The 21,649-nt window shown below is 42.3% G+C and overlaps 1 protein-coding gene across 2 annotated transcripts in view; it reads right to left on the reverse strand.

The window, feature by feature from the left end:
* Positions 1-21,313, reverse strand: part of TCP11L1 (t-complex 11 like 1) — a 68,782-nt gene extending 47,469 nt beyond the window's left edge. For both annotated transcript variants that reach the window (XM_060176631.1, XM_007530103.3), the window contains exons 1-2: positions 21,176-21,313; positions 16,259-16,438 (exon numbers count right to left, since the gene is read on the reverse strand). In XM_060176631.1, coding sequence (XP_060032614.1) covers positions 16,259-16,421 — 163 coding nt within the window. In that variant the 5' untranslated portion in view covers positions 16,422-16,438; positions 21,176-21,313. The remainder of the gene's footprint in view (positions 1-16,258; positions 16,439-21,175) is intronic.
* Between the last annotated feature and the right edge of the window lie 336 nt (positions 21,314-21,649).

Consider the following 21,649-nt stretch of genomic DNA (forward strand, 5'->3'; position numbering starts at 1 on the left):
TGTCAATTTTCACAGAATTGATTTTTTTTTTTTTTTTTTTTTTTTTTGCCTACAGGGTTACAGCTAGGGCTCAGTGCCTGCACCATGAACCCACTGCTCCTGGTGGCCAACTTTTTCCATTTCTGTTGTTGTTGTTGGACAGGATGGAGAGAAATTGAGGAGGGGACAAGGCAGAGAGGGAGAGAGAAAGATAGACACCTGCAGAGCTGCTTCACCACTTGTGAGGTGGGGAGGGTCTCTAACTCCAGGATCTTTGCTCAGGCCCTTGCATTTTATATTATATGCACTTAACTTAGTGTGCTACCACTGGGCCCCCAGAATTGATTTACTGATAAAACACAATCTCAGCCAAAATCCCATCAAACCTACTGTTGAAACTTCCAAGCTGATTTTAAAATTTATGGCAATAAAAAGGACCCAAGAAAGTCAAAACTACTGGTAGTTTTGAAAAGAAGAAAAACAGTGAGGGACTTATGAGTAACTGCCTCCAAAAGTCATTATAAAGCTATAATAGCTAGGGAGTCGGGTTGTAGCGTAGCATGTTAAGCGCAGGTGGCGCAAAGCGCAAGGACCAGCGTAAGGATCCCAGTTAGAGGCCCTGGCTCCCCACCTGCAGGAGAGTCGCTTCACATGCAGTGAAGCAGGTCTGCAGGTGTCTTTTCCTCCCCCTCTCTGTCTTTCCCTCCTTTCTCCTTCTCCATTTCTCTCTGTCCTATGCAACAATGACGACAACAATAATAACAACAACAATAAAACAAGGGCAACAAAAGGGGATAAATAAATATAAAAAAATTAAAAAAATTTTAAAAAGCTATAATAGCTAAGATGGCATATTTTTGTCTAGAAAGATATAGAGATCAAATGAAGAACCAGTTTAAGAATTCAGAAAAGGCTGATTATACCACATGTAACCAATAAGGTAAGATTGTTTTTATATCAGGTTGTGCTGGGAAATTGTCTAGCCCATAAAATCATTCTGTCTGACCCTGCCAAAGTGAAAGGCAGGCAGAATTCAAATTCAACAAATTGAGAGGCTTTTTTTATTAAATGCTAACTTTTTAAAAAAATTATTTATTTGTTAATGAGAAAGATAGGAGGAAAGAGAAAGAACCAGACATCACTTTGATACATGTGCTACCAGGGACTTGAGAGTCTAATGTTTTATCTACTGCACCACTTCCTGGACCACTAAGTGCTAATCTTTAAGTTGATACTTTTCTATGGTCTATGAATAATGTTGTAAATATACAGTCATTGGCAGAATATAGGTTCCCCATCTGGATGTAAAAGAATGACCCTTGAGGGAGTCGGGCTGTAGCGCAGCGGGTTAAGCGCAGGTGGCGCAAAGCACAAGGACCGGCATAAGGATCCCGGTTCGAACCCCGGCTCCCCACCTGCAGGGGAGTCGCTTCACAGGCGGTGAAGCAGGTCTGCAGGTGTCTATCTTTCTCTCCTCCTCTCTGTCTTCCCCTCCTCTCTCCATTTCTCTCTGTCCTATCCAACAACAACAACAACAATAATAACTACAACAATAAAACAACAAGGGCAACAAAAGGGAATAAATAAAATATTTTTTAAAAAGAATGATTCTTGAATCTTAATTCTTCTTTTAATTTTTTTAATCTTTATTTATTGGATAGAGACAGCCAGAAATCAAGAGGGAAGGGGGTGATAGAGAGGGAGAGAGACAGAGAGACACCTGCAGCACTGCTTCACAACTCGCAAAGCTTTCCTTCTGCAGGTAGGGACCGGGAACTTGAACCCTGGTCCTTGCACACTGTAATACATGCGCTCAACCAAGTGCGCCACCACCCAGCCCCCCCGAATCTTAATTCTTTTTTTTTTTTTAATTTATTTTATTTATTTATTCCCTTTTTGTTGCCCTTGTTTTATTGTTGTAGTTATTATTGTTGTTGTTGTTGTTGGATAGGACAGAGAGAAATGGAGAGAGAAGGGGAAGACAGAGAGGAGGAGAGAAAGACAGACACCTGCAGACCTGCTTCACCGCCTGTGAAGCGACTCCCCTGCAGGTGGGGAGCCGGGGTTCGAACTGGGATCCTTATGCCGGTCCTTGTGCTTTAGCGCCACCTGCGCTTAACCCGCTGCGCTACAGCCCGACTCCCCGAATCTTAATTCTTATGCTAAACAAAATCTAATTCTAAATGAACTGCTGATCTAAATATAAAAATTAAGGGGCCGGATGCTGGCACAACTCATAAAGCATACTAGGTAAACTGTAAGGACCCAGGGCTCAAATCTGGGTCCCCACCTGCAGAGGGGAAGCTTCATTAGTGGTGAAGCTGGCTGCAGATCTCACTCTTTCTCCCCCTCAGTCTATTTCTCTCTCATAAAAGGGGAAAAGAAAGGAAGAAAGAAAGAAAGAAAGAAAGAAAGAAAGAAAGAAAGAAAGAAAGAGAGAGAAAGACAGAAAGGCAGGAGGAAGGAAGAAAGAAGATGGAGAGAGAGGAAGGAAGGAAGGAAGGAAGGAAGGAAGGGGGCTGGAGAAATAGCATAACGGTTATGCAAGATGACTTTCATGCCTGAGGTTTAATCCCCAATTACCACAAGCCAGAGCTGAGATCGATCTCTCTCTCTCTCTCTCTCTCTCTCTGTGTGTGTCTCGCTCCCTCCCTCCCCCTCATATTAAAATAAAATAAAATAAATAAAATGTTTAAATAAGATAAATAGGGAGTCGGGCGGTAGTGCAGCGGGTTAAGAGCACGTGGCGCAAAGCCCAAGGACCGGCATAAGGATCCCGGTTCAAGCCCCCGGCTCCCCACCTGCAAGGGAGTCGTTTCACAGGCAGTGAAGCAGGTCTGCAGGTGTCTTTTTCTCCCCCTCTCTGTCTTCCCCTCCTCTCTCCATTTCCCTCTGTCCTATCCAACAACAACGATATCAATAATAACTACAACAATAAAACAACAAGGATAACAAAAGGGAATAAATAAATTAATTTTTAATTTTTTAAATTTAAATAAATAAATAAATAAATAAAGGCTGCTAGAAATTGTAGATTTCTGGTGCAGGCACTGAGCCCCAGCCATTACCGTGGTGGGGAAAGAAAAAAAAAAATTCCAAAAGAAAAATTTTTGTGAAATGGAAAAAGTAAAATTTCTTAGGACACAAAAATCTTGAAGACTTAAGAAAATGTTTATAAAAATTTAATCTTATAACATTTAAAGCTTTTCCTCTATCAGAAAGCTTAGTGTGTGTGTGTGTGTGTGTGTGTGTGTGTGTGTTTGTGTGTTTGTGTTCAATCCCTCACAACACCAAAAGCAAGAACTGAGCAATATCCTGGTTAAAAAAAAAAAGGGGCCATATGATGGTGCACCTGGTTGAGCGCACATGTTACTTTGCACAAGGACCCAGGTTTGAGCCCTGAGTCTGCACCTGCAGGGAAAGCTTCACAAGCAGCACTGCAGGTGTCTCTCTGTCTCTCTTCCTCTCTATCTCCCTCTACCCTCTCAATTTCTGGCTGTTTTTATTCTACAAATAAAGATAATAAAAAAAATTTTTTGGATGAGGGTAGATAGCATAATGGTTTTGCAAAGAAACTCTTATGCTGGGCAGGGGTAGAAAGCATATGGTTATGCAAAGAGACTCTCATGCCTGAGGCTCCAAAGTCCCAGGTTCAATCCCCTGCACCACCATAAGCCAGAGCTGGTGCTCTGGTAAAAAAAAAAAAAAAAAAAAAAGTTTAAAAAATGTTTAATTTTTACATATATTTACATATATATTCCTCAAGCTAGTATTTTCTGTTACCACTTATAAAACTGAACTTCTATTATTATAGCATGAGTGAATATATAAACTGATAAACAAAATACAGTATCTCTTACTTCTTCTTACTATCTGCTTATCATCTTATTTTTCAGTTTGTTCACTGTAATAGTGTTATCACTGGGGCTGCGCACCTACACTATCTCCCACTTCTGGTGAACGCCTACTTATCTCAGGTAAAGGGTGAGAGACACAGATGGAAAAAGAGGAGGTAGAGACACCACAGTACTACTCCACAACTTGGGAAGTTTCTCCTATGCAGATGCTCCCATTATGGTTAGGATCTCAAACCCAGGTTCTCACACATGGTAAGTGTGAGCTCTACTGTGTGTGTTATTTCCAGGTCCCACAGTTTATATCTCTCAAAAAGAAATTCAGAAATTAAAAGGATGCAATTAAGTGGGTAACACTGGTTCACCTCAACTTGTAAAGAAAATTATACCTGAGGAATAAGAGGCATGAAAAGGGTCAAGTCAGATTTAGCTTATCCTGCCATTCATTTTGCTATGTGATATAAAGCTAGAGATGCTGCTGAATTCTGTTCCAGTGCTTTTATGCACTGATGCCATATAAGAGAAATGAAAAACCACACTAAGTTAAGCCTGATCTTTTTAGGGGGCTGGTGAACAGAACCCAAAATAAAATAAAAGTCTAATTTAGAATACTTATGCTGAGATCTACAAAGTCTAGACACTCTAAAGAGATACTTTATACTTTTTTTTTTTTTTTTTGTCTCAGGCTTATCACTCCTGGAGGCTGTTTTTCCCTTTTTTTTTTTTGTTGTTATTGTCATTGTTGTTATTGCTGCTGTTGTGGATAGGACAGACAGAAATTGAGAGAGGAGGTGAAGACAGAGATGGGGAGAGAAAAATAGACACCTACAGATCTGCTTCACCGCTTGTGAAGTGACCCCCCTGCAGGTGGGGAGCTGGGGGCTTGAACCGGGATCCTTACACCGGTCCTTGCGTTTTGCACCATGTACGCTTAACCCACTGCACTACTGCCAGCCCCCCAAGAGATACTTCTAATCACATAAATGGATATACATTTATGGAAGGCAGATGACAAATGTCACTCAGACAGCCATCTGAATGAGCACAATGAAGAGAGTAAATTTGTGTTCCAGGAGGTGGCACACTGGATAAGGCATTGGATTCTCAACCATGAGGTCCTGGGTTCAATCCCCCTGCACATGTACCAGAGTGATGTCTGGTTCTTTCTCTCTCTCCTATCTTTCTCATGAATAAATAAATTCTTTAAAAAAAAAAAAGAGTAAAGTTTGTCCATGTTACACTGTGTGGAAATTGCTTGTTACTTATAAACTACAAGTTCCATGACAGAGACCATATTTGCTGATACCCTGATTCACTCTGGACCCCTGGTACACAATAAGCACTGAAGTATCATTTGATTGAACACAGAGACCATGATTCAAAACCCTGCGTGAGGATCCCAGTTCGAGCCTCTCGCATCCCCACCTGAAGGGGAGTCACTTCACAGGCAGTGAAGCAGGTCTGCAGGTGTCTTTGTCTCCTCCTCTCTCTCTTCCCCTCCTCTCTCTATTTCTCTCTATCCTGTCCAACAAAGACAACATCAGTAACAACAACAACAACAATAAAAACAAAGGGCAACAAAAAAGGAGATAATTAATTTAAAAAAAACTGGGAGTCAGGCAGTAGCACAGTGGGTTAAGCGCAGGTGGCACAAAGTACAAGGACTGGCGTAAGGATCCCAGTTCGAGCCCCTGGCACCCCACCTGCAGGGGAGTCGATTCACAGGCAGTGAAGCAGGTCTGCAGGTGTCTATATTTTCTCTCTCCCTCTCTGTCTTCCCCTCCTCTCCATTTCTCTCTGTCCTATACAACAATGACGACAACAATAATAACTAAAACAACAACAACAACAACAAAAAGAGCAACTAAAGGGAATAAATAAATATTTTTTTAAAAAACTTAAGGGGAGTCGGGCGGTGGCGCAGCAGGTTAAGCGCATGTGGCGCCAGGACCTGCGTAAGGATCCCAGTTCGAGCCCTCGGCTCCCCACCTGCAGCGGAGTCGCTTCACAAGCGGTGAAGCAGGTCTGCAGATGTCTTTCTCTCCTCCTCTCTGTCTTCCCCTCTTCTCTCCATTTCTCTCTGTCCTATCCAACAACAACGACATTAATAACCACAACAATGTTAAACAACAAGGGCAACAAAAAGGAAAATAAATAAATAAATAAAAACTTAATTTATTAAAAAAAAAACTTAAGAAAAAAGAATATATGGAAGAAAAGGATCTTGGAGAAAAAACATTTGGCAAGTTAGTTTATTTCTCCTTACTCTGTGTTTGTTTATCATTATTATTTTGTGGGGGATGGGTGTTAATGGTTTACAGTAAATACAGTTGGTACATTTATAAAATTTTTCACTTTTATACAAAACACTCTCTCCCCCAGCCGAGGTCTTCCTTCACCATCACGCACCAGGACCTGAAATTCTCCCACCTCACCCCCACACCTCCAGGTCCTTTATTTTGATGCAATACACCAAGCCCAGTCCAAGTTCTACTTCTGTCTCCCCTTTCTGTTTTTATTTCTCAACTTCTACTTATGAGTGCATTCATCCCATATTCATCCTTCTCTTTCTGGCTTATCTCACTTAACATGATTCCTTCAAGTTCCATCCAAGATGAGGTGAAAAGGTGAATTCATCATTTTTAATAGCTGAGTAGTATTCCATTGTGTATATACCACAACTTTCTCAGCCACTCATCTATTGTTGGATACCTAGTTCACTTCCAGGTTTTGGCTACTACTTTCATGACAATGTTTTTAACTTCACTTTGTCATGGATCTCTGTGAGAACTTAATGAAAGCTTTCACAATCTTCCTCCTAGAAAAACGCATATACAGATAAAGGCTGATACATTGCTTTGGTTTTTTCTGGATCCCCTAAAAGCTGAACACAGATTCCAGGATAAATATTCTTGCCTTAAAGTCACTAACTACATACAATTTGGGGATCAGGTGGTAATGCACCTAGTTAGTGCACACATTCAGTGTGTAAGGACCAGAGTTCAAGTCCTGGATCCCCACCAGCAGGGGGGAAGCTTCACTATCGATGAAGCAGTGCTGCTAGTTTCTTTTTCTCTCCCTTTCTATCTTCCTCTTCCCTCTCAGTTTCTATCTCTATCTAATAAATAATTTTTTAAAAACATTTCTTTTTTAAAGATCTTTAAAAATATTCAAGTATTTATTCCCTTTTGTTGCCCTTGTTTTATTGTTGTAGTTATTATTGTTGTTGTTATTAATGTTGTTAGTTATTAATGTTGTTACTTGTTTTTCTTTCTTTTTTAAAAAATATTTATTTATTTATTTTCCCCTTTTGTTGCCCTTGTTATTTCTTATTGTTGTAGTTATTGCTGTTGTTATTGACGTCATCGTCGTTGTTGGATAGGACAGAGAGAAATGGAGAGAGGAGGGGAAGACAGAGAGGGGGAGAGAAAGACAGACACCTGCAGACCTGCTTCACTGCCTGTGAAGCGACTCCCCTGCAGGTGGGGAGCCCAGGGTTCAAACTGGGATCCTCACGCCAGTCCCTGCACTTCGCGCCACCTGTGCTTAACCCGCTGCGCTACTGCCTGACTCCCCAATAATTCTTTTTTTCTTGCTCTCTGCCTATCAAGATATAAGCTGTTTTCTCACTCTCTTACTGCCTATGTGTAGTCTGGTATGTGTGCTCTCATTTTTCCTGAATTAAATTTAAAATTCCTGAAAATTATTTTTTCTTAAAAAATTACTATATACAGGGGGCTGGGCAGTAGCACAGCAAATTAAGCACTCATGGCGCAAAGTGCAAGGAACTGCATAAGGATCCCGGTTGTAGACCCCGGCTCCCCACCTGCAGGGGGGGTCGCTTCACAAGCGGTGAAGCAGGTCTGCAGTTGTTTATCTTTCTCTCTCCCTCTCCATCTTTCCCTCCTCTCTCCATTTCTCTCTGTTCTATCCAATAACAACTGTAGGGAAATTGTAAGAATGTGGTTGAACTTGGTGCAGGGCTTTACCTGAGGAGTGCATCTATCCTGTCAGTCTCTCTCTCTACCAAGAGGTTGAGCAAGGAGGAACAGGAGTAACCCCAAAGGTGTGCCCCATCTTATCAGACTCCATCCCTCACAAAGCACCCTGAATTCCTGATACTATGGCCATTAGATAAAAAGAAAGGGGGAGATGTCAGGAAATTGTGAGGATGTGGTTGAGCTCTGCAGGGCTCACAAAGTACTCTGCATTCCTGATACTATGGCCTATCTACATAATCATTGTTTGGCCTGAAAGATCCCCACCCATTCCATTCCTTTGATCTATCTTCTTTCTACCCTCAAGACCCTCCCTGCTTGTAGAGTATTATTAATCCTACCAGTTAAAACCCTCGCAATAGTTGCTAAGGAAGTTTCTACCTTCCCAGCCACCTGTTGCCTTTCTCTGCCCCTTTCCTAGCCATTTCCATTTCCGACTTGCCACTTCCAGGTCTGCCCTTTAAAAGTCTTGGCTCTCTGATCAATAAAGATATTGAATTGCCTCATGCTATGAGCTTGGTTCCTGAGTCATCTCCCTAGCGTCGCTGAGTGAGTAGCAGCCCAGGCTAGTCCCAGTCCCGTTCTCTCCAACCCAGAGAGTACACGCCCGGGGAAGAGGCACCCCCACGCTAGCCTGGCAAACAACAACAGCAACAACACAACAATAACAATCAGGGCAACAAAATGAAAAACATGGCCTACAGGAGCAGTGGATTCATAGTGTAGGCACCGAGCCCCAGTGATAACACTGGAGGCAAAAAAGAAAAAAAAACTATATACAATTTTAGATAATGTGCTAATGTTCTCATTCATTTGGAGTCATTAATCAGATTAACAATATGCCAAAAGCAAAGTCATTAACCAAAGCATTACTAAATCTCTTAAGTCAAAAATCCTCCTTTATCAGAAACTGTAAGTGATAAAACTATCACTTATGCAACAAATGACATGCAGGGAGCTGGGCAGTGGCATACCAAGTTAAGCACACATAATACTATGGACAGGGCCCCACACAAGGACCTGGGTTTGAGCCCCGGCTCCCCACCTGCAGGGGATGATGCTTCATAAGCAGTGAAGCAGGTCTACAAGTGTCTATCTCCCTTCCTCCCTCTCTGTCTCCCTCTCCCCTCTCAGTTTCTCTCTGTCCCATCAAATAAAATGGAGGGGAAAAGAAAAAGAAAAAATGGTTGCCAGGAGTGGTGGATTTGTGGTGCCAGCACCAAGTCCCAGTGACTGGAGGCAAAAAAAAAAAAAATTACATGCAGTTATAAGTAGTATTAATGGGCTGGGGAGACAGCATAATGGTCTTTCATGGCTGAGGCTCTGAACTCCCAAGTTCAATTTCCAGTAACACCATAAGCCAGAGCTGAGCAATGCTCTGGTTTTTCTCTCTGTGCCTCTTTCTCTCTCTCTCTCTCATTAAAATAAAATGAAGTATTAAAAAAAAGCAATATAACAACAAATGTTCACTGAGTGTCTATTATGTATTTGGCACTATTCCAAGAACTTTATATTAATATATACATCTCAAATTTATATTTATATATATTTAAATTTATATACATCTCAAAGCCAAAAACGTTTGTAATATATATGTGTGTGTGAGATTATATATATATATATATATAGACTTCCGGAGGCGGAGCTACGAGCAGCAGATCGCTTTCTCTCCTCTCCTCTCCTCTCCCGGATCAACTAGGAATACCAAAGGAGACCACCCGGACCGAAACAAGACAGGACTAGAATGACCACAGAAACCCAGTAAATCACCCGTGAGTACAAACACGCGTGGCTGGTGACAGAGAGGAGAGAGGGGCCTAAGGAGAGATTAAGTGACTGCTAAGAGTTCGACAGTTTGTCAGTGGAGACACCACCTCCAGTCTGCTCCACCAACAAGGGGACAGCTGAAGGGAGGAAAGGACTCCCCAGAGACTCACCAAGTACAACTCTGAGTCTCCATTGCTACTACCCTCAGAATCTGGAGCAGCAACAGGGAGGGACACCAGGGCACAGAGATCTAACCGGGAAACTCAGGAGAAGACCTATACCTCGGTGGCATAGCTGAAGGGCTGTGAAAGTCTCTTTGCATAACCACTGGATTATCTCTGCCACACCCTGCTTTATCTCTTGGTCAGGAGTCATTGATTAAGCCAAGAAGCCTATTGATAGTTTAAAAGCCCTCAGGCTACCATAGCCTACAGGGGAAAAAAAAAAGGCTTTTACACCACTGAACTCCAACTCAGGGATTGAAAAACCTCTTAACTTATATAAAATGGTTAAAACAACAAGAAAAAATAATGGAGACTCGAACCAGGACAAGAGTCCAGCTAAAAGTCCTCCAGAGGGTGAAGCACAAAACAACGAGTTCAACATCCAAACATTAGCTAAGGAAATAATAACAGGAGTGAGTAAAGAATTTGAAAAAATTGTAATCAGAACTGCAGGAACAACAAATGAGAATATGGAAGAAAATTCTAATAATCTCATGGTTATTAGAGAGCTGAAAGCTGAAATTGCTGAGCTAAGAAGGCAACTAGCTGAACAAGCTAAAACAGTATCAGAGCAGGGCAACAAAATAGATGAACTCCAGAAAGCAGTAGAGGGCAGAGAGAATAGAATCAATGAGGCTGAAGACAGAATTAGCAAGATTGAGGATGAATTAGAGACAACTAAAGAAGAAGTAAGAGATCTCAAAAAGAGATTAAGAGATGCTGAAAACAACAACAGAGTCGTATGGGATGACTTCAAAAGAAACAATATACGCATTATTGGCTTACCAGAGGAAGAAAGAGAAGGGGAGGAAGAAAGCGTTCTCCAGGCCATAATAGCTGAAAATTTCTCTAGTCTAGACAACACCAAAGACATAAAGATTCAAGAAGCCCAGAGGGTCCCAAACAGAATTAACCCAGACCTAAAGACACTAAGACATGTCATACTTAGATTGGAAAGGAATAAGGATAAAGAAAGGATCCTCAAGGCTGCAAGAGAAAAACAAAGAGTCACCTACAAAGGAAAACCCATAAGATTAGCAGCAGACTTCTCCATACAAACACTACAAGCCAGAAGAGAATGGCAAGATATCTATCGAGTGCTCAAAGAGAAAGGCTTTCAGCCAAGAATACTATATCCTGCTAGATTGTCATTCAGACTAGATGGAAGCATCAAAACCTTCTCAGACAAGCAACAGTTGAAGGAAGCAACCATCACCAAGCCTGCCTTGAAAGAAGTTCTGAAAGGTTTCCTATAAACAACCAGACCACCACAAATAGAACATATATCAAAACACTCTAAAACTCTACAAGAATGGCGTTAAAATATCTTCAATCTTTGATATCAATAAATGTGAATGGCCTGAATTCACCTATTAAAAGACACAGAGTAGGAAGATGGATCAGAAAACACAACCCAACAATATGTTGTCTACAGGAAACTCACCTAACGCAACAAGACAAACACAGACTTAAAGTGAAAGGATGGAAAACTATCATTCAAGCCAATGGCCCACAAAAAAGGGCAGGAACAGCTATTCTCATATCTGACATGATAGACTTTAAAATACATAAGATTAAAAAAGATAGGAATGGACACTACTTAATGCTCAGAAGATCAGTCAATCAAGAGGACTTAACAATTATTAATATCTATGCACCCAATGAGAAGCCATCTAAATACATCAAACTTCTACTGAAAGAGCTACAGCAATATATTAACAGTAACACAATCATAGTAGGGGACTTCAACACCCCACTATCTCAACTTGACAGATCATCCAGGAAGAAAATCAGTAAAGACATAAGGGAGCTAAATGAAGAGATAGATAACCTAGAACTATTGGACATTTTCAGAGTCATTCAGAGCAAGTTGTGGTATATATACACAATGGAATACTACTCAGCTGTAAAAAATGGTGACTTCACCGTTTTCAGCCCATCTTGGATGGACCTTGAAAAAATCATGTTGAGTGAAATAAGTCAGAAACAGAAGGATGAATATGGGATGATCTCACTCTCAGGCCGAAGTTGAGAAACAAGATTAGAAAAGAAAACACAAGTCGAACCTGAAATGGAATTGGAGTATTACACCAAAGTAAAAGACTCTGGGGTGGGTGGGTGGGTGGGGAGAATACAGGTCCATGAAAAATGATGAATGAAATAGTGGGGGTTTTATTGCTAAATGGGAATCTGGGGAATGTTATGCATGTAAAAAAAAAAAAAGAAGTAGAAACGCAAAGCAGAAATTGACTGAGTTTGGAGTATGGCACCAAAGTGAGAAAGCAGAAGTATACTAGAGTTTGCAGTGAGTACCTCCCTAATACTTCCTCTCCACTTTTCCAAGCTTTGGGTCCATGATTGCTCAACAATTTGTTTGGCTTTGTATGTTAACTCTCTTTTCAGTCACCAGGATCCAGGTATCATCAGGATGCCGGCCAGACTTCCCTGGATTGAAGACACCACCAATGTGTCCTGGAGCTCAGCTTCCCCAGAGACCCATCCTACTAGGGAAAGAGAGAGGCAGACTGGGAGTATGGACTGACCAGTCAACGCCCATGTTCAGCGAGGAAGCAATTACAGAAGCCAGACCTTCTACCTTCTGCAACCCTCAATGACACTGGGTCCATGCTCCCAGAGGGATAGAGAATGGTAAAGCTATTGGGGGAGGGGGTGGGATATGGAGATTGGGCGGTGGGAATTGTGTGGAGTTGTACCCCTCCTACCCTATGGTTTTGTTAATTAATCCTTTCTTAAATAAAAAAAAAGGAAAAAAAATAAAATAAAATAAAATAAAATTAAAAAAAAATACATATATATATATATATATATATATATATATATATATATATATATATATATATATGTATATATATATATTGCCTCCAGGGTTATCAATGGGGCTTGGTGCCTGCACCACAAATCCACTGCTCCTGGAGGCCATTTTTTCCATTTTTATTGGATAAGACAGAGAGAAACTGAGAGAGGAGGGGAAGACAGGGAGGGGGAGAGAAAGACAGACATTTACAAACCTGCTTCACTGCTTGCTTGTAAAGTGACCCTGCCTGCAGGTGGGAAGCTGGGGACTCAAACTGGGATCCTTATGCAGGTCCTTGCACTTAACCCAGTGCACTACCAACCAGACCCACTCAAAATATTAAAATTACTGATCACACACTTTATTTTATTTCACTTTTTGCCACTGGGGCTTTGCTCCCAGTTGACTGTTTTTCCAGTGGAAGATGAGAGACAGACAGACAGACAGACAAGAAGAGACACCACAGCACCACATGTATGCATGATGACCAGTGTGTGGTTAGGAGCTCAAACCCAGATTCTCACACAAGGTAAAGTGAGCTATCTCCGGGCCTGTGATCACAATCATTTTTAAGATGATAACATCAACACTTGACATTCTTAGACTATGACTCTTCCTCTTAAAACTTTCATTTTTGGAATCACTTCAAAAAGTTAAGTCTCCTTAATAAAAGACAAGAGTTGGACCTACTGTTGTATAGAAATTGCCAGGCTTTCATCTAGGTCTGCTCTCTGCCAAGACTCTGAAATGATTTCACCACACACATTCAGCAAACTGAGTCCACTCAGCCTCCTGGGAACTAAACCTCCAGGCAATGAAATTAGGGTGTGGTGAACTCACTCACATTCAAACATTTTTTTGTTTTTTTTTTTAATTTCAAACCTGCACAAGTACAGTCTGGGCTAGAACCTGTCTCAGATTTTACCCCTTTGTTAATTAAAGCTACAATATGTACTCCGCCCTCCCATTTCTCATAACACTTCAGAGAAATTGAACTATTGCTGTGGCTGGAGGAAAACATGAACATTATGGACTTCAAATTTCAACTTCTTTTTCTTCTTTTTAAAAATATTTATTTGTGGGTGGTCCGGGAGGTGGCGCAATGGATAAAGCATCAGACTCTCAAGCATGTGGTCCTGAGTTCAATCCCCGGCAGCACATGTACCAGGATGATGCCTGGTTCTTTCTCTCTCCACCTATGTTTCTCATTAACAAATAAATAAAATCTTTAAAAAAAAAATTATTTGTGGGAGTCAGGCAATAGCACAGTGGGTTAAGCGCAGGTGGCACAAAGCACAAGGAACATCAATGACAACAATAACTACAATAATAAAACAACAAGGGCACAAGGACTGGCATAAGGATCCCGGTTCGAGTCCCCAGCTTCTCATTGATAAATAAAATATTTAAAAATATATATTTGTTTATCGATTTAGTTTGGATATAGAGAGGGAAGACAAAGTAGAGGGGGATAAAGAGAAAGAGGGAGGGAGAGAGACAAAGAGAGAAAAAGAGAGAGAGACCTGTAGCACTTTATCAACTCTTACAGAGCTTCCCCTTACAAGAGGGTACCAAGGACTTGAACTGGAATCCTTGCTCACTGTAATGTGTGCATTCCCTGGCCCCTCCTTTTTTAAATTTATTGGGGAATTAATGTTTTACATTCAACAGTAAATACAATAGTTTGTATGTCCCTGGCCCCTCTTGATTTTAATTTATCCTGTAACTGAAAATACACAAGTAAGTAGGACACCAACTGAAACTCTTATTCTTAAAAGCTATTAAGTTATTGTTATTAGAACCTTTCTCAACCTGGAAGCAACCCAGGTGTCCAACAACAGATGAGTGGCTGAGCAAGTTGTGGTATATATACACAATGGAATACTACTCAGCTGTAAAAAATGGTGACTTCACCGTTTTCAGCCGATCTTGGATGGACCTTGAAAAATTCATGTTATGTGAAATAAGTCAGAAACAGAAGGATGAATATGGATGATCTCATTCTCAGGCAGTAGTTGAAAAACAAGATCAGAAACGAAAACACAAGTAGAACCTGAAATGTAACTGGCATATCGCACCAAAGTAAAAGACTCTGGGGTGGGTGGGTGGGGAGAATACAGGTCCATGAAGGATGATAAATGACATAGTGGGGGTTGTATTGTTAAATGGGAAACTGGGGAATGTTATGCATGAACAAACTATTGTATTTACTGTTGAATGTAAAACGTTAATTCCCCATTCCCCAATAAAGAAATAAATTTAAAAAAAAAAAAAAACAAGGGCAACAGAAGGGAAAATAAATAAATAAATATTTAAAATTTTTAAAAAAAGAACCTTTCTCTAGGTCATGTGTATGAGGAAGCTTAATAAAAATATCTCCTGAAGGAAATATTTTATTTATTTATCAATGAGAAGGATAGGAGAAGAGAGAGAAAGAACCAGACATCACTCTGATGCATTTACAGCCAGGGATCGAACTCTGGAGCTCAGACTTGAGAGTCCAATGATTTATCAGACCACACAAATAAATAAATAAATTTATTTATTTACTTATTTATTCATTCCTTTTTGTTGCCCTTGTTTTATTGTTGTAGTTATTATTGTTGTTGGATAGGACAGAGAGAAATGGAGGGGGAGAGAAAGATAGACACCTGCAGACCTGCTTCACCACCTGTGAATCGACCCCCCTACAGGTGGGGAGCAGGGGGCTCGAACCGGGATCCTTACGCAGTCCTTGTGCTTTACACCGCATGTTGCCCTTGTTGTTTTATTATTGTGGTTATTGTTGTTATTGATGTCCCTTGTACTTTGCGCCACCTGCGCTTAACCCACTGTGCTATTGCCTGACTCCCACAAATAAATTTTTAAAAATTTTTTTTAAAGTACAGTCACCTCCCCAGTGTTTTATTTTATTTATTTTTTCCCTTTTGTTGCCCTTGTTGTTTTATTGTTGTAGTTATCACTGCTGTCGTTGTTGTTGGATAGGACAGAGAAATGGAGAGAGGAGGGGAAGACAAAGAGGGGGAGAGAAAGATAGACACCTGCAGACCTGCTTCACCGCTTGTGAAGTGACTCCCCTGAAGGTGGGGAGTCGGGGCTCGTACCGGGATCCTTATGCTGCCCTTGTTGTTTTATTACTGTGGTTATTGTTGTTATTGATGTTCCTTGTGCTTTGCGCCACCTGCGCTTAACCCTCTGCGCTACAGCCTGACTCCCCAAATAAATATTTTTAAAAAGAAGAAAAAGAAGTTGAAATTTAAAGTCCATAATGTTCAGGCGGTAGCGTAGTGGGTCAAGCGCAAGTGGCACAAAGCACAAGGACCTGTGTAAGGATCCTGGTTCGAGCCCCCAGCTCCCCACCTACAGGGGAGTCGTTTCACAGGTGGTGAAGCAGGTCTGCAGGTGTCTTTCTCTCCCCCTCTCTGTCTTCCCCTCCTCTCTCCATTTCTCTCTGTCCTATCTAACAATAATGACATCAATAACAACAACAATAATTACAACAACAACAACAACAAAAAGACAAGGGCAACAAAAGGGAAAATAAATAAATAAAATAAAAAACATTAAAAAAAATCTCCTGAAAACACAGATCTGCTGTGAATCATAGTCAAATTTGCTTACAATGAGGTCTTTGCCCTCTCTGAGTGCTGGGAGAACCTGGTTTTATCTTCTTCTGTAAAGCTGCATCAGAACCTTCCACAGCATCTTCAAGGTCTTGCTTGGAATCCTTTGGCTTTGATTTTCCTGCTTCATTTATACTGGACTTGTTCTCAGACATTTTCATTCAAATGATTCACTTTCCTGAGAAAGAGAAAAATATATATACATTTCAGTTGTCACTAACTAGCAGTGCTATTCTGGGCAAATCATTTATTTCCTTGAGTTTCAATTTTATTGTCCATAGCATAAAAGAGCTTCCTAAGACCTTATCCATCTGTAACATTCCATTTTCTTTTGGAAATGATGACTCCATTGCTCCTAGTAGCCATTTTTTTCTTCTTTCTATTTCATTTGAGAGGACAGGGAGATATTGAGAGGGGCAGGGGAGACAGAGAGGGAGAGAGCCATCTGCAGGCCGGCTTCACTGCTTGTGATGCTTCCCTCGTGCCAGTGGAGAGTGGGGGCTCAAGCCCCAATCTTTATGCATGGTAACATGTACGCTCCCTCAACCTGGTGCACCACTGCCCAGCCCCCTGTAATATTCTATTTTAGTAACTGACAGACACCTGAAAATGATACTTGCGATCTATCAAATTTGTAAACTTGTCCCCAAGAGTCACAAAGTTGAATAATTTCATCCCACCTAAGTATCATGTTAGAAAAACACAGGGCCTTAAATTGTTAAAGATAGCACCATGAATAACAGACAGATTGTCTCTCTCTCTCTCTCTTTTTTTTTTTTTAACCAGAGCACTGCTCAGCTCTGGCTTATGGGGTGGTGGTGGGGGGGGCGGGAATTGAACCTGGGACTTTGGAGCCTCAGGCAGGAGAGTCTCTTTGCATAACCATTATGCTATCTACCCTCCACCCAGATTCTCTCCCTTTCTTCCTTTCTTTTTCTCTTTCTTTCTTTCTTTCTTTCTTTCTTTCTTCCTTTTAAATGTTTATTTGTTAGATAGAAACAGCCAGAAATCAAGCGTGAGAGAGAGAGAGACACCTGCAGCCCTGCTTCACCACTCATGAAGCTTTCCCCCTCCTGTAGATGGGGATTGGGGGCTTGAACCCATGTCCTTGCACATTGTAACATGTGTGCTTAACCAGGTGTGCCACCATCCAGCTCCAAACAGCTTCTTCTTCTTTTTTTAATCTTCTAACATCCATTTTTATTTATTTTTTATTGGATAGAGACAAAGAGAAATTGAGACGGGAGGGGGAAGATATAGAGAGGGAGAGATACAAAGAGAAACCTGCAGCCCTGCTTCACCACCTGTGAAGCTTCTCCCTGCAGGTAGGGACCAGGGGCTTGAACCTGGGTCCTTGAGCATTGTAATGTGTGTGTTTAACCAGGTGTGCCACCGCCTGGTCTCTCAGCTTCTATTTTAATGAATGTGTGTTTTAACTACCAATGTTTTTCATTTATGAGAAGTAGAAAATAATTCTTTTACTCAGTTTTCCAAGAAAACACAAGGAACTAAGAAGTTGGTTTCCTACTCATATTATGTGGGAAAGAAAAGATACCTGGGGGTGACAGATTAAAATAGAGGCTTATGAAGCATTTAAAAAGAATGTGTAGGGCAAGTATTTTTATGAAGTACTTGTCAGCAGGAAAAAATGATGAGTAAAGCATGAAGTTGCAAACTGGGTGTGGCTCTATTTTTTTTTTTTAGTTGCTGATTAGAATATGGGTAAATTTAGGTTTTAGCCAGTGTTAAAGGCCTGGAACTGTCAACGTTTCCCCTCCCCCAATTTTTCTTCCCTTGAATCTTCTACTCCTAAAATATTTTACTTAAGGGAGAAGATGCAATGTCTCTGCATTTACAATACTGAAAACAATTAGCATTGGTATTATTAGCATCTGAATAACACAAAAACTTTTTGTAAATACTAATTAGACTTTACTACACACCTGGAAGGTACTCAAGAGATCAAAGGAAACAATGAATTGCTTTCAGGAGGCTTGGCAGACTCTCTTCTGCATGTTAGAGAGAAGAATCACTTGATATAATTATCTGAAATTTCAGAGACTTCCATTAAAGAGAATGAAGTTATTGGAACTGACATTTTTCAGATCTGTATTATTATTGTGAAGGTTGTTTTAATGTAGTTTCCTGCTCTAGTCCCAATTTACTTTCCAACACCCCCACCCCAGAAACCCCTCCCCTCAATGTCCTAAATCTTATTATGTGCTGGAAATGTCCCAAGATCTAAAAGATAGCACTACCAGTATATTCTATGAAAAAGAATAAATAATAACATTTCTTTTTTTAATTTTTTTCATATTTATTTACTTATTTTCCCTTTTGTTGCCCTTGTTTTTCATTGTTGTTGTTATTGTTATTGTTGTTGTTACTGATGTCATCGTTGTTAGGACAGAGAGAAATGGAGACAGAAGGAGAAGACAGAGAGGGGGAGAGAAAGATAGACACCTGCTGATCTGCTTTGCTGCCTGTGAAGCGACGTCCCTGCAGGTAGGGAACCAGGGGCTGGAACCCGGATCCTTGCACTTAACCTGCTGCGCTACCGCCCGACTTCCAATAATAACACTTGTAATTGTATCCTGTTTACATGCTCAGAAGAAGATTTAAAAAAGGAAGTAACTCATTCTCCACAGTGAAGAGGAATAATTTCCAGGTCTTTAATATAGTACTCAGTTAAAAAAACTAAGCCCAACCTTTAAAGATTCCACTCAACTGCTACCTCCTCCCATTAACATTTCCATAACCTCAACAGTGTTGCACCTTTCTCTGAACTGCTGTGGGTTGGTTACTAGACATAGAACACTAATCACCGTCTTAACTTCAATTCAAAACACGCTTATTTAAATAAGAATAGGAAGATGAAAGACATTATCTAGAGGAGAATGACACACTTAAAGGAACCACAGTAAAACTTAAGCCTTACTCACATTATGAAATTACTAAGAGAGTATAATAGAATAAATTAATTCTGTCTGGAAAGAGGTTAGAATGAATATTCTTCCCAAGAGGGAGTCAGCGGTAGCACAGAGGCTTAAGCACACGTGGCGCAAAGCGCAAGGGACTGGTTAGAATCCCGGTTCGAGACCCCGGCTCCCCACCTGCAGTGGAGTTGCCTCACAAGCTGTGAAACAGCTCTGCAGGCATCTGTCTCTCTTCCTCTCTGTCTCCCCCTTCTCTCTCAATTTCTCTGTCTCTAGCCAATAACAAATAAACAAACAGAATATTCTTCCCAGAAGGCGGTATTTCAATAGATTTAAATAGATTTGTTATAAAATAAGGTTTACCCGGGAGTCTAGCGGTAGCGCAGCAGGTTAAGTGCACATGGCGCGCAGCCAAGGACTGCCTTAATCATCCCAGTTCGAGCCCCGGCTCCCCACCTGCAGGGGAGTCCCTTCACAGGCGGTGAAGCAGGTCTGCAGGTGTCTGTCTTTCTCCCCCGCCACGTCTTCCCCTCCTCTTTCTATTTCTCTCTGTCCTATCCAACAACAATGACAACAAAAACAACAATAATACCTACAACAACAATAAAAAACAAAGGCAACAAAAGGGAAAACAAATAAAATCAATAAAAATAATAATAATGTTTACTCAATTAAAATAATATTGCTTAGAGGAGGTGAGAAGGGGACAGGGGCAAGTCACACAGAATATGCCTGTGACAGAGCACTCAGAAATGGCAGGTGATAAAGATGATAAGATGGGTTGTGACTATTTTGTAAGATAACTAGTTTTTTGTTTTGCCTTTTTTTTAGTGTTTATTTATTTTGAGAGAGATGCAGAGAGACACAGAGAGAAACACCAGAGCACTGCTTAGCTCTGGCCTATGGTGGTGCGGGGGATTGAACCTGGCACTTTGGAGCCAGAGGCATGAGAGTCGCTTTGCATAACCGGTACACTATCTACCCCGCCCTGTTTTGCCTCTTTAACAAGAAAATGGCTCAGCAGGTAGAGCGCATGCCTGGGGGGGGGCCTGGTAGTATCCCCCCACACCACAGATGTCAGAGAACATTTCTCTCGTCTCTCTCCCATGAAATAAATAAATAAAACTAGTCACCTAGATTTTTGACTTAAGGGCCAAGACGTACCATAGTCCCCATGAATGCTCCATACATACAAATGCACTCCCTCCCCCCCCCCGCCACACCCACTAAGTATCTCTTGATAGCTGTGTCATCTCTCTGATGTCATTCATTACATGTGCGAGGGACGGGCGTTGGTCTCAGAGGAACCTGGAATTCAATTCTGCCTCTTTACTAGCTGTGTAAACTTCACTGTCTTCACCTGTAAAATGCAGCAACCCAGTTACTTCTTGGTTTTAGAAGATTAAATAACAGAAAGCATATCAGCAGCTGGCACACCAGGACTTCCCACTATGGTAACCATACTTACAGGGACCATACGAGTCAGCGAAGAGACACGGAACTGCTCAGAGTGCTCATTCATTCAATGTGCCTAAAAGGGAACCGGGTGGGAGGATGCTCCGCGGGGCCAGAGACACCGGCTACCCGAGCTGCGCGCCCGGCCCGGCCCAGACTGGACACATGAGACTCCCCAGCAGAAAAGGTCTGTCAGTAAGAGGAAAGGGCTCTGTCCAGCGACGCCGGGGGACACCTTCCCTGGCACCCTGCGCCGCGGCCCGCCAGGGTCCAGGTCCTGTTGTAAACAACTCTCTGGGCCGGCGAGGGAGTGGCCCAGCTGGGATCCAGCGCTGCAGCGGCGGGCGCCTGGATGGGGCGGGGGCGACAAGGGCAGGTGGCGCCCCCCAACCTGCCTCGCCTCCACCCCACAGCACCCGGCCCACAATCCGAAGGGAAGAGCCTAAGAAAAGCCTGGGGTCTCGGCCTCCTGCTTCCCGCCTGAGCGCCGCCAGGCAGCAGGTCTCCGCGTCGCTTCGCCTCACCTGCCGCGGACTTGGCGTCTCCCTCCTGCTGCTCCCACGCGGATTCGCGCGGGCTGGCACCGCGGCGGCGGCGGGAGCGGCGCGCGGCGGACGCAGACACTTCAGCCTCGGCTCCTCTGAGGCTGCATCCCCCGTCGCGCTCCGGATAGTCCTCCCGGCCCAGCTCGGATGGGCAGCGGCCAGCGCGGCCGCTCCTCACTGTCGGGAAAGGGGAGGCATCGCTCAGCCGGGAGACGCCCGCCCCACTCAGGGCGCCGCCATGTCTTTGTACGGAATGGCGTAAGCGGGGCCGAGTGCCCACGGAAGTGGTGCTGCGGCCGGCAGAGAGACTCGGAGCGGAGAGGCGCGGTTTCTTAGGGAGAAGCGCGAAAGGAGACTCTGGGGCTGCCGAGGTGGGGACTCAGTGGTCTGTGGTTCTCATGGCGCCAGCGCTCGTCCCACTCTGGGCGGCGCCATGTTCCCGTACGGCAGCGC

This window comes from Erinaceus europaeus, chromosome 17 (assembly GCF_950295315.1).
Source record: "Erinaceus europaeus chromosome 17, mEriEur2.1, whole genome shotgun sequence".
In the NCBI taxonomy this organism is placed as follows: domain Eukaryota; kingdom Metazoa; phylum Chordata; class Mammalia; order Eulipotyphla; family Erinaceidae; genus Erinaceus; species Erinaceus europaeus.